Source organism: Balearica regulorum, chromosome 13 (assembly GCF_011004875.1).
Source record: "Balearica regulorum gibbericeps isolate bBalReg1 chromosome 13, bBalReg1.pri, whole genome shotgun sequence".
Classification (NCBI taxonomy): Eukaryota; Metazoa; Chordata; class Aves; order Gruiformes; family Gruidae; genus Balearica; species Balearica regulorum.
Window position 1 is genome coordinate 22,597,719 of NC_046196.1, and position 18,179 is coordinate 22,615,897.

Here is an 18,179-nt window from a genome sequence, read left to right on the forward strand (position 1 = left end):
GGAAAGAAAAACAAAACATAGATCGTGTGCCTCGTTAGGAGCCACGCAGCAACCCCCCGCCGTTACTAGAGCAGGTTTTCCCCTCACAGCGGACAGGGAAGCCAGGCACGCCTCAGAGCTGACTTCGTGTTCTTGTGCCGCCTGCCTCACCCTCCAGCACCGAAACGGTTCGAACCCCGGCTCCCAACAGAAGCGAAAGAATTAAAGAACAACCAATAGCCTTCAAGAGGTTTTTATTGTTGAACGGACAAATTTGCTACAACTCACTTCCCCGCCTGAGGGCCTGCAGAGCCACTGCCTCCCCTCCGCTGCCCCAGAGGCTTCTGGGCGTGCAGGGACCTAGGCGGGCACTGCGCCGCTCACGGAGGATCGAGCTTTACAAAGATGCCCCCATCGTCATGGATTTCAGCAGGAAGCCAGTCGAATTGTATAGTCTTTCCCTTTTGTGAAATGAACAGGACAGTTCTCTGCAACACAGCTCCCTTCGCTGGCGCCATCGGCTTCCTCTGCCCAGCACCAGCTGCATGGAAGACGGTCTGGGGCAAAATTTTCCAAAGCATTCACATCTTTTCAACAAAGAACACAGGCACTTAGTCCCGTGTCCACAAAAGCTCTTGGGTCACCTCCGTTTCAGTGGGACACCAGACACCTAGAAGCCTTTGTGGACCCGGGTCTTAAGAGCTTAATCTCATACAGCAGTTGATACAAATCAGGAGTCCTAGGCACTTCTGAAAATTTTACCTCAGTTAATCCTGGCCAGGGAAACCAAAGCCCTGAAGTTACTAGAATCTATTAAGGCAGAGTTCAAAATGGTTCTGTCCCACTTCTTTCCTAAGTATGGTTTGTATCTTTGCATCATTGCATTTGGAAGCATTTAAAACTTCATTTCAAGTGATTCTGAGAGTCTAAGATCCTCGTGGCAGTGATGGTGTTATGTTTGCTCCTTCAGCACCGAGCAGGGAGGGACTCGGCCCTGACTGGCAACGTGGAGTACAGCAAAACATGGTAGCGTACAGTCAGCAAGGGAGCGAGGTCCCCCCAGCACAGATTTGCCAGTCTGATTTTAATCAAAACAGGCGTCCAAGGTGGAAGAGCATTCAAATTTTAGCAAAAAGACTAACCAGCACTCCATTTTGGGATTCAGTCTGTATTTGGAAAAAAGTCAACAAGAAAAACGATGGACAGAACTTCCCTAATTCACACACTGTACTCCAGAGGTTCAATGGAGACACTTTTTTTTTTTTTAAATCTCTGGATGAAATTCAGCACCCTCAAGTTAGCCAAGGCAGAAGGCAAAAGGAGCTGCTAGAGAGCTTGATGCTGGGACCTGTGTGCAGAGCTCTCGGCTCCTCATTAAGTCAGCAGGAAGCAGGAGTGCTCAGTAGGAAGAAGCAGCTTCAGCTCTGCTTTGTTAATACTTGATAGTACAATAAGATAATGAACAATTTTAAAAATAAGATACATTGCAGCATGAGAATTCACTACAGCAGCCTCTGCTGCTGAATCACTGCCAAGAAGTGGGATGTTTTTGGTGTAAGTTGTGTGTGAATTAGTAAAGTTCTACTATAGAGGCAGATAATTTAAAAAAGCAACCTGTACAAGTCTTGGAAGAGACTGAGTCATATCCTCAGTTGGTGCAAAATAAGCATAACTCCACTGATTTTTGTGCTACTCTGACACCAGCTGTGAACCCTGATTCCTTGTAGAAACCTAGTAAAACAGTCAAAAGCTGCCTGCTGAAATGCATCCTAACACACAAACGTCACAAACGTGTAATTAAACTGGAACAGAGATTCCCACTGTATGATTCCTACCACAAATATGAAGTGTGACCCCAAACCTGCTCAGAGCAGGACTGACACATGGCAAGCAAGGTGCATTTTTCAAGAGTTACAGAGTAAGACTGAACTTGCTATCCAAATAACATTTTTTTTTAAATAAACTGGCCCAAAATTCTCCTCCAATCTTTTAAGATAGCTCAATATTTCCAAAGTGAACATAACTTTCAAAAACAACACTGATTAAAAAAGATGCTTGATGATACCTTAAAAAATACCCAGAATATCAAATTAATTCCAGTCCAGCATAATAATTAGTTAAGAATACCTCCTGAAAATTATATCCTCACAAAAAAAATGTGGGTACTGAAGTTAAAAGCATCAGAAACATTATGTACTTGAAAATACCACCGATCTTTTAACGGTTAAAAACAAATCAGAACATTCTTTGGAATCACCAAGTTATTAAAACATGTGAGTTTCTCTACAGTCTCCACACTGTCTTTTCAAATCAGTCCGTGTACAGATTAAGTCTTTGAGCAGTTTAATATCCACTGTCGGAAGATACAGAGTCTCTGACCAGCAGGAGGCTACATCAAACAGGAAAAATTGGCATTCTCTTTTTAGTACTGACTTCTGCCAAAAATCGAGACTCTTGAGCACAAGACAGAACAGCCCTGTTTTAGGAGAAATTTCTTTTCTCTTCTTTTCTAAAATGCATTGTACGCATATTTCCAGTGCAAACTTTTTCAGCACTTGCGACAGGCGAGAAGGAAAGGGGGCAGAAGAGAGACACTCTCCTATGGTCTTGCTTGGAGGAACCAATAGCCATAGCACGCTGACCTACCAGCTCTCCTTACTGTTGAAACTGGTTCTCATCGCTGGCAACTTGAAATAGCTTAATTATAAACAGATTACAGTTTAGCATGAAATCTGGCCGTGGCTATGGTTCTATGTGCGTAAAGATTTGTTAGAGATGCTTTCCCCTTTCGGTATTGGTTGGAGTTTGTTAAAAACAAGTCTGTGGTATTTCTCCACCTGTGTCATGAAATGTGAGAGATCTGTCTGACTCGGGTTTGGATTTCCTGTCGACACAAAGGGCAGGTCTCCAGTTGCAAGGCACACTCCATGCACAGGTCACTGAAGGAGAAGAGAAATCTGTTAAAGCCTGCATATACAGCATGAAAAACTAAATGGAAAAAATCCCAGCACTAAGCAGTTTAGTTATCTTGACTGTGTTTCTAGCAGGCTAGGTCTTTCAGCATGGAGATTAGGAATTGCAGGTCAGGTGTTGCAGATCCACAGGCTTTGAGAGGAGCTCAGCATCTCACAGACCTGAAACTGCTAGTGCAGTTGGTCAGGATTACACTTGGACGCTTTTCTTAATCTTGACACTTCTCCGATCTGGAGAACAGCAGTGCCCAGTGTGAAGCCGTTTCTGCTTCTTGTCAGGGCACACTGGGCACGTCTCTTGCCTTTCTATCTTTGCAGCATCCAGACCCATGGCAAGACTGCTTCCACGAGCGCTCGAAACACTAAGGAACCAGACTTGACTGGATTAAATTCCTAGTAGGCTGCTTAAATGCAGGGAAGTGCTATTATGGTATTACTCTGACTGCTGACCCAATTTTAGCTTTTAGATGAATTTGTGACTTGAGACAATCCATTTGTTGAACATTTAATGAGTATTTGAGTCTATAATGAATTTTCTGCCCTCCTCATGCGATCTGGATTTCAGAGCACCAGTACTAAACAAGTACTCATCAGTAAAACCTTTGATATCAGGGAATTAAGACTTGGTAGCACAGTACTTCCCCGACCACAAACACACACACATCACTAGGGATTAAATCTGCCCAGGTCTAGGCTGAGGGGAATGGTGGGAATACTGTGCTTAACCTCTGCCACGTCCTTACAAGGAAGGCTTATTTCTGTTATGCTGTGGAGTCAATTAAGATACGCAGGGACTGCATCTGGTCTCACCTAAGCTGAGTGTCAAACACATTTTCCTGTTTCTTTTGGTTTGGGTTTGTTCTGGGGTTTTTTTAAGGTTTTACCTGTGTCCGCACGGCCTGAGTTCTGTGTCTGCTACTTCATCACAGCAAAGCGTGCAGCAGTTCTCTCGGATGCTCACTTGCTTCAACAAAGCCAGGCGTCTGTGTCTGAAGAAAGAGAGACCCCCCCCACACACATTAGTTTGACTCAAAAAATGATAGACTCATAACTATTCTGAGTATTCCATCAAGTCCAATGCAACACTTGCCTATGCTACTCAATACTACTGCTGAAAAACATCAGTTGTAACTTCCCACAAAAAAAAGGCTTAACACATCCAGAGATGTTCAAAACAGCCTTCGACTCCCTATTCTAGTCTGACAGAAGGGGACAAAGAGGCTGTTAGATTACAATTCTTCTAGCTCCCACAGCTGAACACTTCAAAAAAATTGCTCTTTAGTATCTGTGTACTTTTAAGAGTTAAGGAAAAACCTAATAAACCACAGAAACCTACGTATCAACAAAATTCAGAAACCCTATAATGCTGTAACTGAGTGTAAAGGAATAGAAATTGAAAGTAAAATTGACAGCCTGGTATGACAACTGCTACAAGGGAGAGTAAATGGAAAAAAATCCCCCATTTGATGAAATAAGACATTTCAAATTTGGAACACATGCACTACACGACAAAACTGTTCAATGGCAGGGTGACATGGCTACCCGAGACTATGCCCCAACACCTGGTAACTCCTATGATGGACAATTAGGTTCCACTCAGGCCCTTTTTCCTATCGCTTTTCAGATTAAAGCTATCTTTTAATTTAGGATTGGCTTATTGTTTCTGAACAGTTCAGACTGCAGCAGCACCCACGTCTGAACAGAGCCTTTCAGTGTCATCACACGTTAAACAGGCTGTAACGCAGGAGACCAAGTTTCTCCAGTCAGACATCAACAGGAAACCAGTTTCCCCCAGTTTCCCCCTACACCTTTTGGCACAAGCAAACAACAGCTCCTGGTTAAACATTGCAAGAGTAGTGCCAGAGTGACATCAGTAACAGTCACATCTGATCATCAGCAAAAGATGGCAAAAGCCCTCAAGTGCACGACATTTATTAATAAGACAGGAGAAGACTTGATTTGAAAAGGGGGCTGAGCAATGATAACTAACCCGTCATCTGAAGGGGGTAGATCAGACACTCACTTAAAGCACCTGCAGTTACAAGCAGGTGTAAATTACTCTGGCAATATATAAATACAAAAGGGTCTTGCAAGTTGCATCTGATTTTCTCTGCATAAACACAATATCGCAAACCTCAAACTTTGCCAATGTGTGACACTGATCCAGGAGTAAGGTATTTCTTTGTTTGCTTTTTAAACACCAGATACTTAAGTACCTAATTCACTTGATCGAACAGCGAGATAATTCAAAACCCATCTCTCAATTTTATTATAGCCAGGGGCACCCACCTCCAACAACACCCCCAGAAAAGATTATTCCAGCCACATCCATCAGCACGACTCAAGGGACATCTTTAGACAAAGCTGCGAATCTGGGGCAGGCTATATATCCCCAGATTACACTGCATACTGTTACTATTCACGTTTCAGTAAATTACGTTATTACTAATGACCTAAAGCAGAAAAGCTATTAGTTTTCATTCCTGCCAGAAGTTTGGTAAGTTAAGGAAAAATGTATCCAAACCTGTTTCTATCTGGCTTGATTTATATTTAGGTGGGAAAGCACTTCTAAAGTGTGAATAACTTTTGTTGGTACTGTCATTCACAAATGGGGAAATTTTCTTCTGGATCAGAAAAGAAGGACAGCTTCCAGTCTTACAATCATTCAGTACCTCCATGCAGCCAACATCACAAATTAGGTCAATTTTAAATAAGACATCTTTTTTTAATTAAGACTATACCTCCCTCAACCAAAACCTAATCATTAGGTGGCAGGAGGCACTTATACTAAAAACAGTTCACTGTGCAGTACTAGTTAATTTTAATTTAGCTTAATATTGCAAAAATATTTTAATTTAATGGATTTTGGTTGTACATCGCTTAATGTACATACATGAAGTTGCACCGGAGCCTATGGTCTAACCCTTTTCTGAAAGGCACCTATGGAGGTGTGACCCCATAAAATATTACTTTGCCCAGTACAACATCAGACTATGCAACTCAGAAGTGAAGCATTTTATTTCTTCATATGCAAACACACTCAAACTAGACAGGAGGATTACCTGGGCAAAATGATTTTCTCTTCCGCTGTCAGAAAGGCATAATCATTAAAGGTACTAAACTTCATTGACGGTGGGTACTTGAAAGGTTTTGCCCCGAAGTTGAACTCACATTGTTGATAGGACATGAAACTAGCTGCAGCAAAAAAGCCAGATCTGCAATATGATGGACAACAGACATTTTAGAATGGTTTAAACAACAAACAACTTTCCAGACGTGTTACACCATTACCAAACAGAAATATACCCTGAAACAGAGGCAAGTTCCTTCAATAGGAGTGTTCTACAGCTGATCGGGAGAAAAACCTCTGACACATCCAGTTTCAGCTGCACATAGGTTCCTTGTTTAGTTCTCAACTTCTGCATTTACTATCAGGGCTTATCCGAATTTACTACTGAGTCAGCCAATAAAAGCTGTCTACTCTACAACTAGGATTAGTCACACTTAGGCTAAGAGCAGATACATACATCTGAACAGCCTACAACCTGATCCTCTTTACAGTGATCAGCTCAGGTATCTCCTTCAGCGCTGGAGAAGTCGTCTTCTTCCAAACGAGTGCTGTTCAGTAGCGTTGTGAGGAGCAGTACCAACAGCAAGGGGCACATCCATGCCCACCGCTCCCACTGCTTTATTTGAGCGGGCACAAATCTGGGGAACGTGCAACTCTTGTACGCTTGTTGTGTGGGACCGTGCAGGATGAACCCAGGTCTGAGCTCGCTTAGCACAACGCCCATCTGTTCCTCCTCACCCTTGCAGGATTATCTCAGGACAGCTGGCTTGTCTGCACACACACACCTTGTAAAAACACCACAACTACCACCTCTTTCAGTTTTATTTACTGAAAGGGCCCGCGTTGAGTAATGCCCTAAGTTCTAACCAACTAACAGAATCTGTTGAGTATATAAATGACATACTCCACATGAAGAACAGAGCACTGCGAGCTGAATACAAAGATACTCTGCAGCTCTTTCAACTGAACTACTCTTTGCTTGCATCTTGAACTTCATTTTGAGGAGAAAACATGAATGAAATTATTAGCACAGTAGTATTAATTTACAAAGTACTGTAACATTTAATTAAGCTGCATAGGAAGCTTCTTTCTCAAGTATCACACTGGCTTATCTTTTCAGAACTAGAAGGCTGAACTTCTCCATGAGAGTCAGACGAATGAGCCATGTGTGAATTTTAACAGAGTTGGCAAAATAAGCCTAACACCTTTCTGTAATGCTACCAAGCAATGTCTTCCCCTGAACATTCAATATGGTCCTACAGGAGCTGGCCCCAGTGAACGGCAGTAAGTTAATAGGAACTCTTCAGCATTTACAGAACTGAGCCTTTATTTTTCAAAAGATCAAAAATTCCTCAAGCACTACTAGAAATCTGTTCATCTTTGCTACAGCCTCATTCTACTTCAACGCTGTGCTAGTGTGACAGTAGAAAACATCGAGTTGAACCTACCCTTGGAAGGTCCAAAGTATTTATTTTATTTTGGACCCTGAAATCCACCTGTAAAATGACATCCTTCTCACTCATTTCTAAGCAACTTTCAATTGGGAAACCCGCTTAATGATGGCTTCAGGTGAGCAAATATGAATGTACTTCTCAAACGGGAAACACTTCATGTAATTAAAACAATTATCCACACAGGTCACTGTCCTTCCAAATGAGCGCATACTCACACAGCAGACGAAAAGACTTGCTTCTCGGCAGGAAGCTGGTTGCCATTTAAATAGAAGATCATTTTCTTTTCTTGCAAGTCTAGTAGAAATCCTATTGTGTCTCCTTACATGCAAAACAAAGATAATTTAAAGATTTCAGTTCTGTTAAATGCCAACAGCTGAAACAGCTACTGTTTTAAGTATCATGTCTCACTAGAAGTTGTCTCACTTAAAAGAACTGTCTGCAAAAGCATAAAGGAAGAAACACTGATACAAACAGTAACTAAAGAAAAAAAACCAGGACAAAATAGTAAAAAATTTAAATAGTTTAGTCTGCCACAGCATTAATGCTACCAAGTTGTAGAAGTATTGCAGAGTATTTGCCACAGCCAGAGAAGAGCTGCATTCTGTCTCTCCTTGGCTATTTTACATCCGTTGAAGATACCCTCGGGACACGTACTTCCTACAGTCTAAGTTTCTAATATGCTCGTGCTATTTATTTTTAAGAGGTGTTTTAATTTAGTCATCCATGGGAGAAATTTTTAACAGAAGAGAAAGTGGCACAGTTCACACAAGCATGGCATGCACAGACTCCTACCAAGATTTCAAAGCTGAGATCAAGAACAGAACTTTAAATTCTTGGATAACTGTTTGGACAGCAACCAAGACAGTGCAATTCCTCCTTAAAAAAAAAAAAAAAAAAGAAAAAGAAAAAAAAGAAAAAAAGAGTCTAATTCAGAGATCAAGGTTTTTTCCCTTCTCTGAAATAACTCTTTCAACCCAGAAAGGAAGATTTCAACCCTGTTCTGGAAAAAAGTTTTATGATTCAATGTCCAGCAACTTTAGTTGGTGCTATGATTTGTACTCTGCCTATGAAAAGAAAAAGCATTCAACCAACAAGATTCTCTTCACACAGATTGTGGAACAAGAGTGTGGTGCCCTCTTTGTACATTTAAACCATTGTAAATACTAGTAAAGGCACAATAATTATTAAACCTTTGCTACTATCATCAGGATAAAGCAGTAACTGCTCTGTTCGCACCTACTAACAAACTGTTTTCTAGACACCTGCAAAAGGAAAAAATCCAATGCAGAAATCCAGCTCATATAAACAGCAGAAGATGACCGAATACCTTCTTTCCAACAGGGATGGGAATGTGGTTTACTTCTGGCGTTATACCAAATCAGCTGCCGGCAGCCATCGTATGCACAAGAGTATTCATCGTCCCCGATGCCATAACCTTCCTTTAGGAAAAGAAAAGCATGTCAGTCTGCAGCCATTCCTCACACGGAAGGGCTAAAGTTTATTCAACTAAACCTTTCATCCAAGAGCACAAAGAGTTTCTCCCACCCCCGTGAAGATAATTTTTTCAAACTAGTCTTAGTTTCATTTTCACATCAAAAGGAATTTGCTGGGGTGAGGAGGGCCGAAGAAGGGGATAGTGTCTCCAAAGTGTTTTTCATTCTCTGTGAGCTCAAATCACTCCTATTAAAATATTTTGAAAAACCCCAGAAGGCTAGTACCCAAAGAGTTAACTTTTTTCATCTTAAAAAGTCAACACAGAAGTGTAACCACTCCCTTATCTCGAATCCTCAGTACCAGACTCGTAATACCTTCCCCCCAAGATACCAAGTGCCACCAGAACATACAGTACACAAAGAGAACAGCCCACAGTCCCTTTGCTGAACTTGTTGTATGCTGTGTCCCTCTGAGTGCCAGCCTCCCTCAGTTTGTGAAAAGGTCATCAAGTGATAGTCCCAACGTCCAAGACAAATGCCAACCTGAAAGTTTCAGGCTGGAAGAAGAATCTGTTGTAGCAGAACCCAAGCATGAAACCCAAAAACCTTATGGACGATAACTTGTTTGTGCTCAGCATGGTTTGTCTGGAGTGCAAATACTAGACAGCATCTGATTACACAAGCCCCAAATTAAAGCTAAGCCCAGCTAATGGGTGTTTAATGTCATATTTAGGACTAGGCTTTTTGTTACACATGCTGTCAATAAAGAGCATATGGCTACTCTGTGTTTGTGACGTACCCAGAAGATAGTATCTTGTATTTCAGGTAGACACCCAATGAACTTAGACACCAGTAGCATTTAGCCACCAGCAAAACAATCATACCAACAGAAAATCATCCTGCTCAGAGATGCGACATCTCCGACTTTCAAACCTCGTACAGGAAGCACAGATAGAAAAATGCATGTACACCAAGCTCCTTAACAGTAAGTGGGAAAAAGCTTTTAAACCTCTTAACAGTCTAGAGGCAGACACATGGCCTTTTATTTCAAACAGTTTCCATTACCCTGAATGTCTACAATGCCTGTGCTCAGGACACGTCTGTGTGGTATTTTTGCGTGGTTGGTTGGTTGGTTATTTTTTAATTGAAATCACCCTTGCAATTCCACATTAGAAATGTGGGACTGGACTTTGGCTGTGCTGTAGAGATACATGGATGTTATACACCAGCAGACAACAACGCTATTTACGTGAATAATTAGAAGAAAGCAAGACTTAAGTTAAATGGTGAGAAAAGCTACTCTCCCAGTCCTGTTGGGGTCTCGCCACTGATGTTTGTTTCATCTCCTTGTTGTATTTCTCTCATAGCCCCCACCATCAATATTTACTCACAGTTACTTTAACGAGGTTGGGGTCACTCTGTTCTCCCAAGTAACAAGCGACAGGACAAGAGGAAACGGCCTCAAGTTGTGCCAGGGAAGGTTTAGATTGGAGATTAGGAAAAATGTCTTCACCCAAAGGGTTGTCAAGCCCTGGACCAGGCTGCCCAGGGAAGTGGTGGAGTCCCCGTCCCTGGAGGGATTTCAAAGACGTGTAGATGTGGTGCTTGGGGACATGGGTTAGTGGTGGGCTTGGCAGTGCCAGGGTTAACAGTTCTACATGATGATCTGAAGGGTCTTTTCCAACCAAAATGATTCTATGATTCTAAGACTCTATGTGTTTGGCCTATCTATCTTCACATTAGCTTCTGCATTTGACTCAGAAATGAGCAGTTTTAACTGCTTATCTCTACATTAAACACATATTCTTCTTCTCCTAAATTAAATTCCAAGTAGGAACAGAAAGCCATGCAATTCCAACAATAAAGTAAGGCTAAGTTACTACTTACTCCAGCTCAGCCAGTAGAAGTGTCAACTTAAAATCCCAGCGCTGTATTTCCATTCTGGCCATACATGCCCCTTGTACTAAAATTCTAGCTTGCATTTTAATGAACTTTAATGGAAGTTTGGAGGGCTGATAACACGGAAAGTCCTCTCTAGGCTGAAGCAGGCAAGTTTTTTGGGTAGTAATCATTACGCTTGCTTAATATTATGGAAATGCCAAGCAAATATACTACAGCATGCATGTAACAGCCATACAGAGTTACCATGAAGATGTAAAAAGTCCTAGTTACATCTGTACTAACATTTGAGATTATTCTTTGACTTTAGGTTTGGACTTTGCGTGCACATGGCACATTTTGCTTTAATGCTAATAAGTTCCTAATTTTCAAAGTAGAAAGTAGGAAGAATAATACTTAGAATTAACAATTAGATACCAAGTTATCTGGATGAGAGGGAGAGCAAAGCAAACTATAAAATAAGACAGCATACTTATTCTGTATTATCAGCATAAAGGCAAGAAGGTAGAGGGCTTAATCTTTTTGTAATCCTGATTTTTAATTAAAAAAGCAGCTTTCACATACCCAAACCATACCGTATTGCTGCCACCAGCAGATCCAATGATACCATGCTAACCCAGAGTCAATTTAAATAATTATTCCCCTTATGAAAGTTAATTTAATAGGAAAGTATGTTAAAGAGGGTAATCAAATGGCTGCTTGGTGACCTGTGTAAAATTGAGTGCATGATAATCTGCTGGTTCCCAGCGAGCAATTGTTTACTTCACCAAAACAACAGACAGTAACCACTGCTGTTATCTAAAGAACTTCCAGGAGACTAAGCCACAAGAAATAAGCCATTTCCCTGTAGGTTCCAGACAACAGCAAGTAGATTACAAGCTGTCACTGCTAGCTGCTACGCATGACTTGTGCAAACAGCGTCAGTCCATAGCAATGACTACGGCCTTTTCTTGTACCGCTAAATGCGGAGAAATAACTTCACAAAAGGTACAGAAAAATTGAAGGAAATATGTAAATGCTCAGTTACTAGCACAGAATAACCACAGCTATTTTCATAGGTGTCGTAAGTAGAAAAATGCTGAAGTTACGTCATCAGCTAGATGACATTACATGTACTCACATGATTGAGAAATTTGCTGTCTTTGGTAGCCCATCCTATCTGCATCACTCCTGAAGTAACGACTGTAACTTCATAGTACCAAACTCCAGAATCGACACAGAACGTACATCTAACGCTTTCAAAGGATGAGGCATCACATCGAGCCTACCAAAACCAAACCAGATTTAAGTTTAGCATTCAAACAAGTCCCTTTCTTCCCTGGATCAAGTTTCCTGCATATAAGAATATACCATCATAATTTTAGAGGCACTTAAGGCAGAAAGTGACCTCTCTCTATAGCAGTAATTGTCACAAAAACTAGCAAGTAGGCAAGACTGAAAATTGTTCAGTGGTAAGCCACAGGAAAAAAAAAAGAGAAGGAAAAAAAAAAAAGGGAGAGAGTTGACAAAGTCAATTTAAAGATTTAAAGACTAGGACAACCAAGCTGGGAAAACCTAAGTCATCAGTTATTAGCTGACTCCTGGTATGAAGGACACAGAGGTATTTCATGTCACATGAAAATTAATCTGTAAGTAGTCAAACAAGTTTTCAGAAAAAGTAACAAAGAAAAAAACCAAAACACATGGCAGAGACAAAAATCTTACTGCTATGGGCTTTTCAAGACTAGACGGGGCAAACAATAGAAATTAAACTTTGTGAACAATTTCAGTCACAAGCCAGCTGACTCTTCAGCATCCTCCTCACTTCTCTGAAATTTTGGGGCACAGATACAGGTGTTACTGTACTGTGAACATTTCTACAACTGAGATCAGTGTAGCGATGTTACAACCCTCTGACAAAGCAAGTTTTCCATACAAAGCTGGCAGAGAACTTTGATGCATTCCAGGAAATCACAGGAGCAAGTAGCAAACAAAAATAGTTAAAACCTGCCTTTTTATTCAGAGTCCTTTTTAGGCTGAAATCATGAAATGATATCCTACCTCTAATCCATGTGGCGAGATCTTCAGGTATTCACTGACGTCGTTACTGTTCAGCATAGCCCTAATGTTGGTCAAGTCAACCTTCTCATACGTAAACTGCCTGCCTTCTTTTAAAACTGCAAAATAAAACTAGTTTCAGTCACTGCTGCAGCAAAATGTTATTCTAAACAGTTCACACAGTGGTAATCAATCTCTCTAGGATCCAGTTAATTTTTGGTATAACTGAATGAAATATTGGCATTTTGTCTGTGTGAAAACAGCATCACTTCCAATACGCTGTGTGTTAAATATCCTTTAAACAGCAGAGCACAGCCTATACCTCTGACTAGAGCTCCTACAGTCTAATTACTACTTCCAGGAAACCCGAGAGGCAAAGATAAGGCATCCAAAGTTCATACCAAGATGCCACTGTTTCAGGATTTACCATTACTTTTATGTGTTCAGTTGGGCAGTTTTTCTGATTCACCACAGTGGAAAAGATTTTGGGGGGAGGCAGCAGAAGGGGAAAACAGGGATTTAAAGGTTTTTACCCTCTCGTTTTCAGGTAGGTGATGAACTTGAACTGAGCCAGAGCAGCTTTCTCCCTGCATCCCCTTTTTACACGGGAGGATCAGAAGCCTTTATCTTGCCAGGTGTCAAATTGCTGACACGTGCACGTTACTTTACAAATCAGAGATCTTATCTTAGGACCGTTCATCTATCCCAAAGGCTCTACAACACTTCTGCAGATGTTTACAGAACACAACTGACATTGGCCTTCCATCAGCTGGTTAAAGCCCCATAAAGTCCAAGACGTTTTGCCCAATTTATCCAAAACTGGCATTAGAAACTACAAGAGTTGCAGCACCCTCGAAATCACAACTAAACAAGCGAATTTAATGATCTTTAGTCATCCAAAAGGATAGATCTGGTAAAGCGCTTTGTCAAACACTTCACTTTGATCACAAGACCGTATTTTTACTTTAAAAGGTCTTTAGCAATTCTTTGAGACAGTGCAGTACTGGGGTACGGTCACAGTGTCACCAGGATGTGTCAGTCATCCAGCTGTTCCACAGACAGAGCTGCACTATTTAGCTACTCAGCACATCTGCTGAAGCATGGGTTACAGGAAATACGGTGCAAAAAAGAATTTTCATTGTACAAACCAATTCCTTTCACAAATATTTTCCTTGCCAAAATTTCCTTTCCATGCAACTATACTGGATTTATTTGCCTTTTTTTTTTTTTTAAAGAAAAGTGACTACAAATGCAGCCAGACGTATTTACAATAAGTGGTTATACAAAACAAAACACAAACTAGTCCTCTGTCGCATTGGAGAAGTGATTAATATTAAATGAATCCATCCCTTCGTTATACCTACACAGATTGTCTAAACTCCACTGGGCACAGAAGCCAACCTGGCGTTTTAAGTAGTCTGGATTATCTGTCCATTTCTCCAGCAAGATCAGTTGGTCGCTAATGCACGATTCAGAAACTGTCATTTTATTTTCACCTGCAATTTAAAAGCAAAAAAGAATAATTGCTATAAACAAGGGATAAGTTTAGTTAAAAATAGTAACATTCTACAAATACAGTAGAACTACACACACCCCCCCTTTAAACCTCAGCATCACAAACAGCATGAAACCATTTCCCCAAGCAGACATGGAATTACCTTAGCGCTCAGATATACCACTTCTCAGCATGGAGCTGCACCACCACGACTATTATATCATGGCTGTTCTCCATCTCTCTAGTACAGGTTTATTTCAAGTAACAAAGACCTCGTGTCACAAGTCTTTATGTACCAATCTCTAAGCTGAGGAGGGCTGAGTTTCAGCAAATCTCTTAAGGGTTTGTGGGTGGGGGTGTCATTAAAGCAATAAATATTTTTCCCTGCCTGCTAACACCCAATCATAGCTGTTCACCACCTCTACTACAGATTTATTTCAGTGACAAAGGCCTCATGTCATAAGTCCTTCTACAGCAGTTTCTAACTGGGAAGGACTGCACTGAGTCTCAGCAAGTATCTCAAGGATTTTGAGGGATAGAGGGATGTCACTAAAGCAATAAATATTCTTCTTGCCTGTAAACGGACAAACATTTCTCTTCTATATATGTGTTCCCACCAATCCAGTCTCTCATGCTCACATGTGCTATCAGATGAAGCAAGTGACAATCAAGCAGCAGAAGCCACAGTGTGAATGGTAAGAGCAGCATCAGGTTAATACTTACTCGTTTGTGCAAACTTCTCCAGTGCTATTAGTGCAAAAAGCATCACCGTCGGATGGGACTGGAAGTTCTAAACATGGGCAGTAAGAAAAAGTTATTTAAGGAATACCCGGCACAGACGGACAGGAAAAGCTGTTAATCTGTCACAGAATGCTATAGGTTGCAAGAGACCTCCACAGGTCATCTAGGCCACCCTCCTGTCGAGAGCCGGTTCGAGCAGACCAGGCTGCAGAATGCCCTGTCCTACTGACTTCTGATTATCTCCAAGGATGGAGATTCCACAGGCTCTCTTACCAAACACAACTTTAATGTTTCACAATAATAATAAAAAAATAAGTTACATTATAATTGCTATGTATGGATACACACAAAGAGATCGAAGACACTTACCAAGCTGTGAAGTAAATATTCCAATATGCCCGGGCTGAGTAAGCCTATGCTTGCAGGACCTACAAGAATATTAAAAATTAGATCCATCCAAGGGAACAACCACTCACTCTTCATCGCACAGAACTTTTAAACACAAGGCAACAAATTACAGAACATCTAAGAACTTTGCAGCAAAGCAGAACTGTAAGAGAGAATAATTATCATTGGTCCCAGTCAAATATTTGCTACACGTTTAATGATTACACAATTACTGCCAAGTTACAAACATATTCAGTTTGCCTCCTGTAAATGGGTACAGAGTTCTAGCCACTCTTCTGAGTTTTTGAAGTAAGACTCCATCGGCCTCTGCTTAGCAATTTTCGTGCTCATTACTTCCAAAAAGAGACTGGCTCCCCTTTACCTCCAGAGTCAAAGTACAGAGACCAGCTCCATTTATCAGTAGCCCAAAATAAGCAAAACTGAGCATCAAATATAGCCTACTTGATAATTAATTACACAAGTTGCAGCAGCAGCACCATGGCAAACAGCCAATTTGGGGGGGGGGGGAAGCCCCGAAATACTGTCTGCTGAATCGAGAGAGATACAAGGGAACCAACCTCCGGCATCTACAAACTGCAAAGGGTTCCAGCACAGCGTTATGTGATTTGCTGCCTGAGCTGATCCAGTGAGAACGCTTTGTTCCATGACCACCAGGACAAAAGTAGATACAGGATCTCATTTTGACTGAGTGTAACAGGGGGTAAGTACAAAAATGCTTCCTGCCCTTGTTCTTTACTTTTTTTGACAGAAATATTGAAACTATTTTTTAATAATCATCAGATGATACCGGACAATCTCTTTTTCCTCCTTTTCCTGTCCACTTGCAAAAAAGTAGCAAAAAACTAGACACAAAATGACCATCAGCAGGAAAGAAACTTAATCAACAATTTCCAGCAGGGTACTAGAAGTGACAGGGAATAAGAAGTTCTATACCGAAAGTCACCTTAAAATAGAATCCCAGCAGTTTTCTGTTAAGTAACACAGAAGAGAGAATCTTTTCAGCTAACTACAATAGAACAATACATGTTTAGTGGAAAGAGCATCTTTCTTTTTTGTTTCTAATACAGCCTCCAAGAGTACTAATTTGATACTCATGCCTACTGGCTAAAGAACTACGTGTTCTCAGTAACAGACACGCAGAGTAGGTCTAGAGAAAAAGACTGCTTACCAGTGCTAAGGCAGCATTCCATAAACAAACACTGATCCACAATCACTAACCACGCATCAGAAGGATTTATCTTTTTAAGTAACTGGGATTGTGAATGGCTCATTCAGCCCCAAGCTAGCGAGCGTTCAACGTTTTAATCAAGCAGTAGATTCTGTCGCATAAGGTCTCCCCTCGATGCAGAACATTATTCAGTTCTAAGAAAACATTTCTGAACTAGTCTGCATCATGGGCGCTAAAGCAGAAGGTGCTTCAGTAAGCAAACGCAAGCTTTCAGAAGAATCCCACGACTTTACCTGCTAACTTCTCTGCTAAGCAGCCCAGTACTGCAGTTGTATTCCGGTGTTTGGCTGGGTGACAAGCATCCTGGCAAGCAGCAGCTCCACTTAAGTTTAATATTTCTGTTAACTTTTGTAATGCATCCTGAAACAGAAAAAAAAGAAGAAAATCAGAAATCTTTTCAGCATTACAGACAGACACAGTTTCCCCCCAACCCAATAGAAGTTGAGAAATTATTTTTACACTGTATTACTAAAGTAAGCATCCTATTACAGACAGCACGGCTATCTTTTAAGATAAGAAGAAAATAAAGAACGGATGGGAAGAAAAGTTCAACATACCCAAGATTTCTAACTTTAAAATTACTACCAGATTGCTGGTCATTGTTGTGATCAACAATTCGGGACACTTCTGGATGTACACAAGTGAATATAGCAATAAGAACTTGAATAGTAGACAAAGGCAAATACCAATCAGCACACATGGCACTACTGCCATTTAATCTGTTTCCAGTGTCCTAAACTCACACCCTTTCCCAAACAAAAGGGCTAGTTTAGACTTCAGAATTCAGGACTAAATAGATGTGCCCCAAAAAAAAGAGCCCACATCTCCATCATAAATTTAGGATGCTGTCAGCTTTACATGATGTCATAAGCGATATTCTTGAGAGCAGAAATGGCTTTCTGTAGTCACATTAATTTAGAAAGTAACCGATGAGGGTAATAAATCTAAAATGCAGTGCTTTGGCTTGCTTCATTCAGGCAGTACAGTACGGATAAAATTCAAGATAGATCTAAAGCAGGCTGTCCATTTTCAGAGGAGTCAGGGGTTAATCTAGAGCCAGAACAAGTTACCCCCAGAGAGAACCCCACCCTGCAGAGTTCCAAATGCCCCTCAACTTTCCAGACTTCATGAAAGTTTCAGCTGGTTCAGATTGAAACTGCATAATCTGAGGCTAGAATCTAATTAAAATAGAAGAACTCCTCCTGTTGAAGTCATCAGCAGGCCATTTGGAGAAAAAAAATGAGTACTGCTCAAACTGAATAGATACTTTTTTTGAATTGTGTTCTGAGCCACACTCAAACCAGCTTACTGCACTGAGTCTGAGGTTGTGCAGAGATACTGCTGAAAAGTTCCACGTTCCCAAAAGAAAAGCCATGAAACCAGAACTGATGAACAGGACTGACACTAAGGGGGAAGACTAGAGAAAGAAGAAAGGATAACTGAGCCGGACTTGGAATGGAAAA

General features: G+C 40.9%; 1 protein-coding gene across 4 annotated transcripts in view; it reads right to left on the reverse strand.

Annotated features, from left to right (window-relative positions):
- Nucleotides 1-216: 216 nt before the first annotated feature.
- RSPRY1 (ring finger and SPRY domain containing 1) overlaps nt 217-18,179 on the reverse strand; it is a 39,906-nt gene continuing 21,943 nt past the window's right edge. For all 4 annotated transcript variants that reach the window (XM_075765213.1, XM_075765209.1, XM_075765212.1 and 1 more), the window contains exons 6-16: nt 16,950-17,076; nt 15,450-15,508; nt 15,063-15,129; nt 14,209-14,340; nt 12,848-12,963; nt 11,928-12,071; nt 8,803-8,914; nt 7,691-7,793; nt 6,014-6,166; nt 3,836-3,940; nt 217-2,918 (exon numbers count right to left, since the gene is read on the reverse strand). In XM_075765213.1, the coding sequence (XP_075621328.1) occupies nt 2,822-2,918; nt 3,836-3,940; nt 6,014-6,166; nt 7,691-7,793; nt 8,803-8,914; nt 11,928-12,071; nt 12,848-12,963; nt 14,209-14,340; nt 15,063-15,129; nt 15,450-15,508; nt 16,950-17,076 (1,215 nt within the window). In that variant the 3' untranslated portion in view covers nt 217-2,821. The remainder of the gene's footprint in view (nt 2,919-3,835; nt 3,941-6,013; nt 6,167-7,690; nt 7,794-8,802; nt 8,915-11,927; nt 12,072-12,847; nt 12,964-14,208; nt 14,341-15,062; nt 15,130-15,449; nt 15,509-16,949; nt 17,077-18,179) is intronic.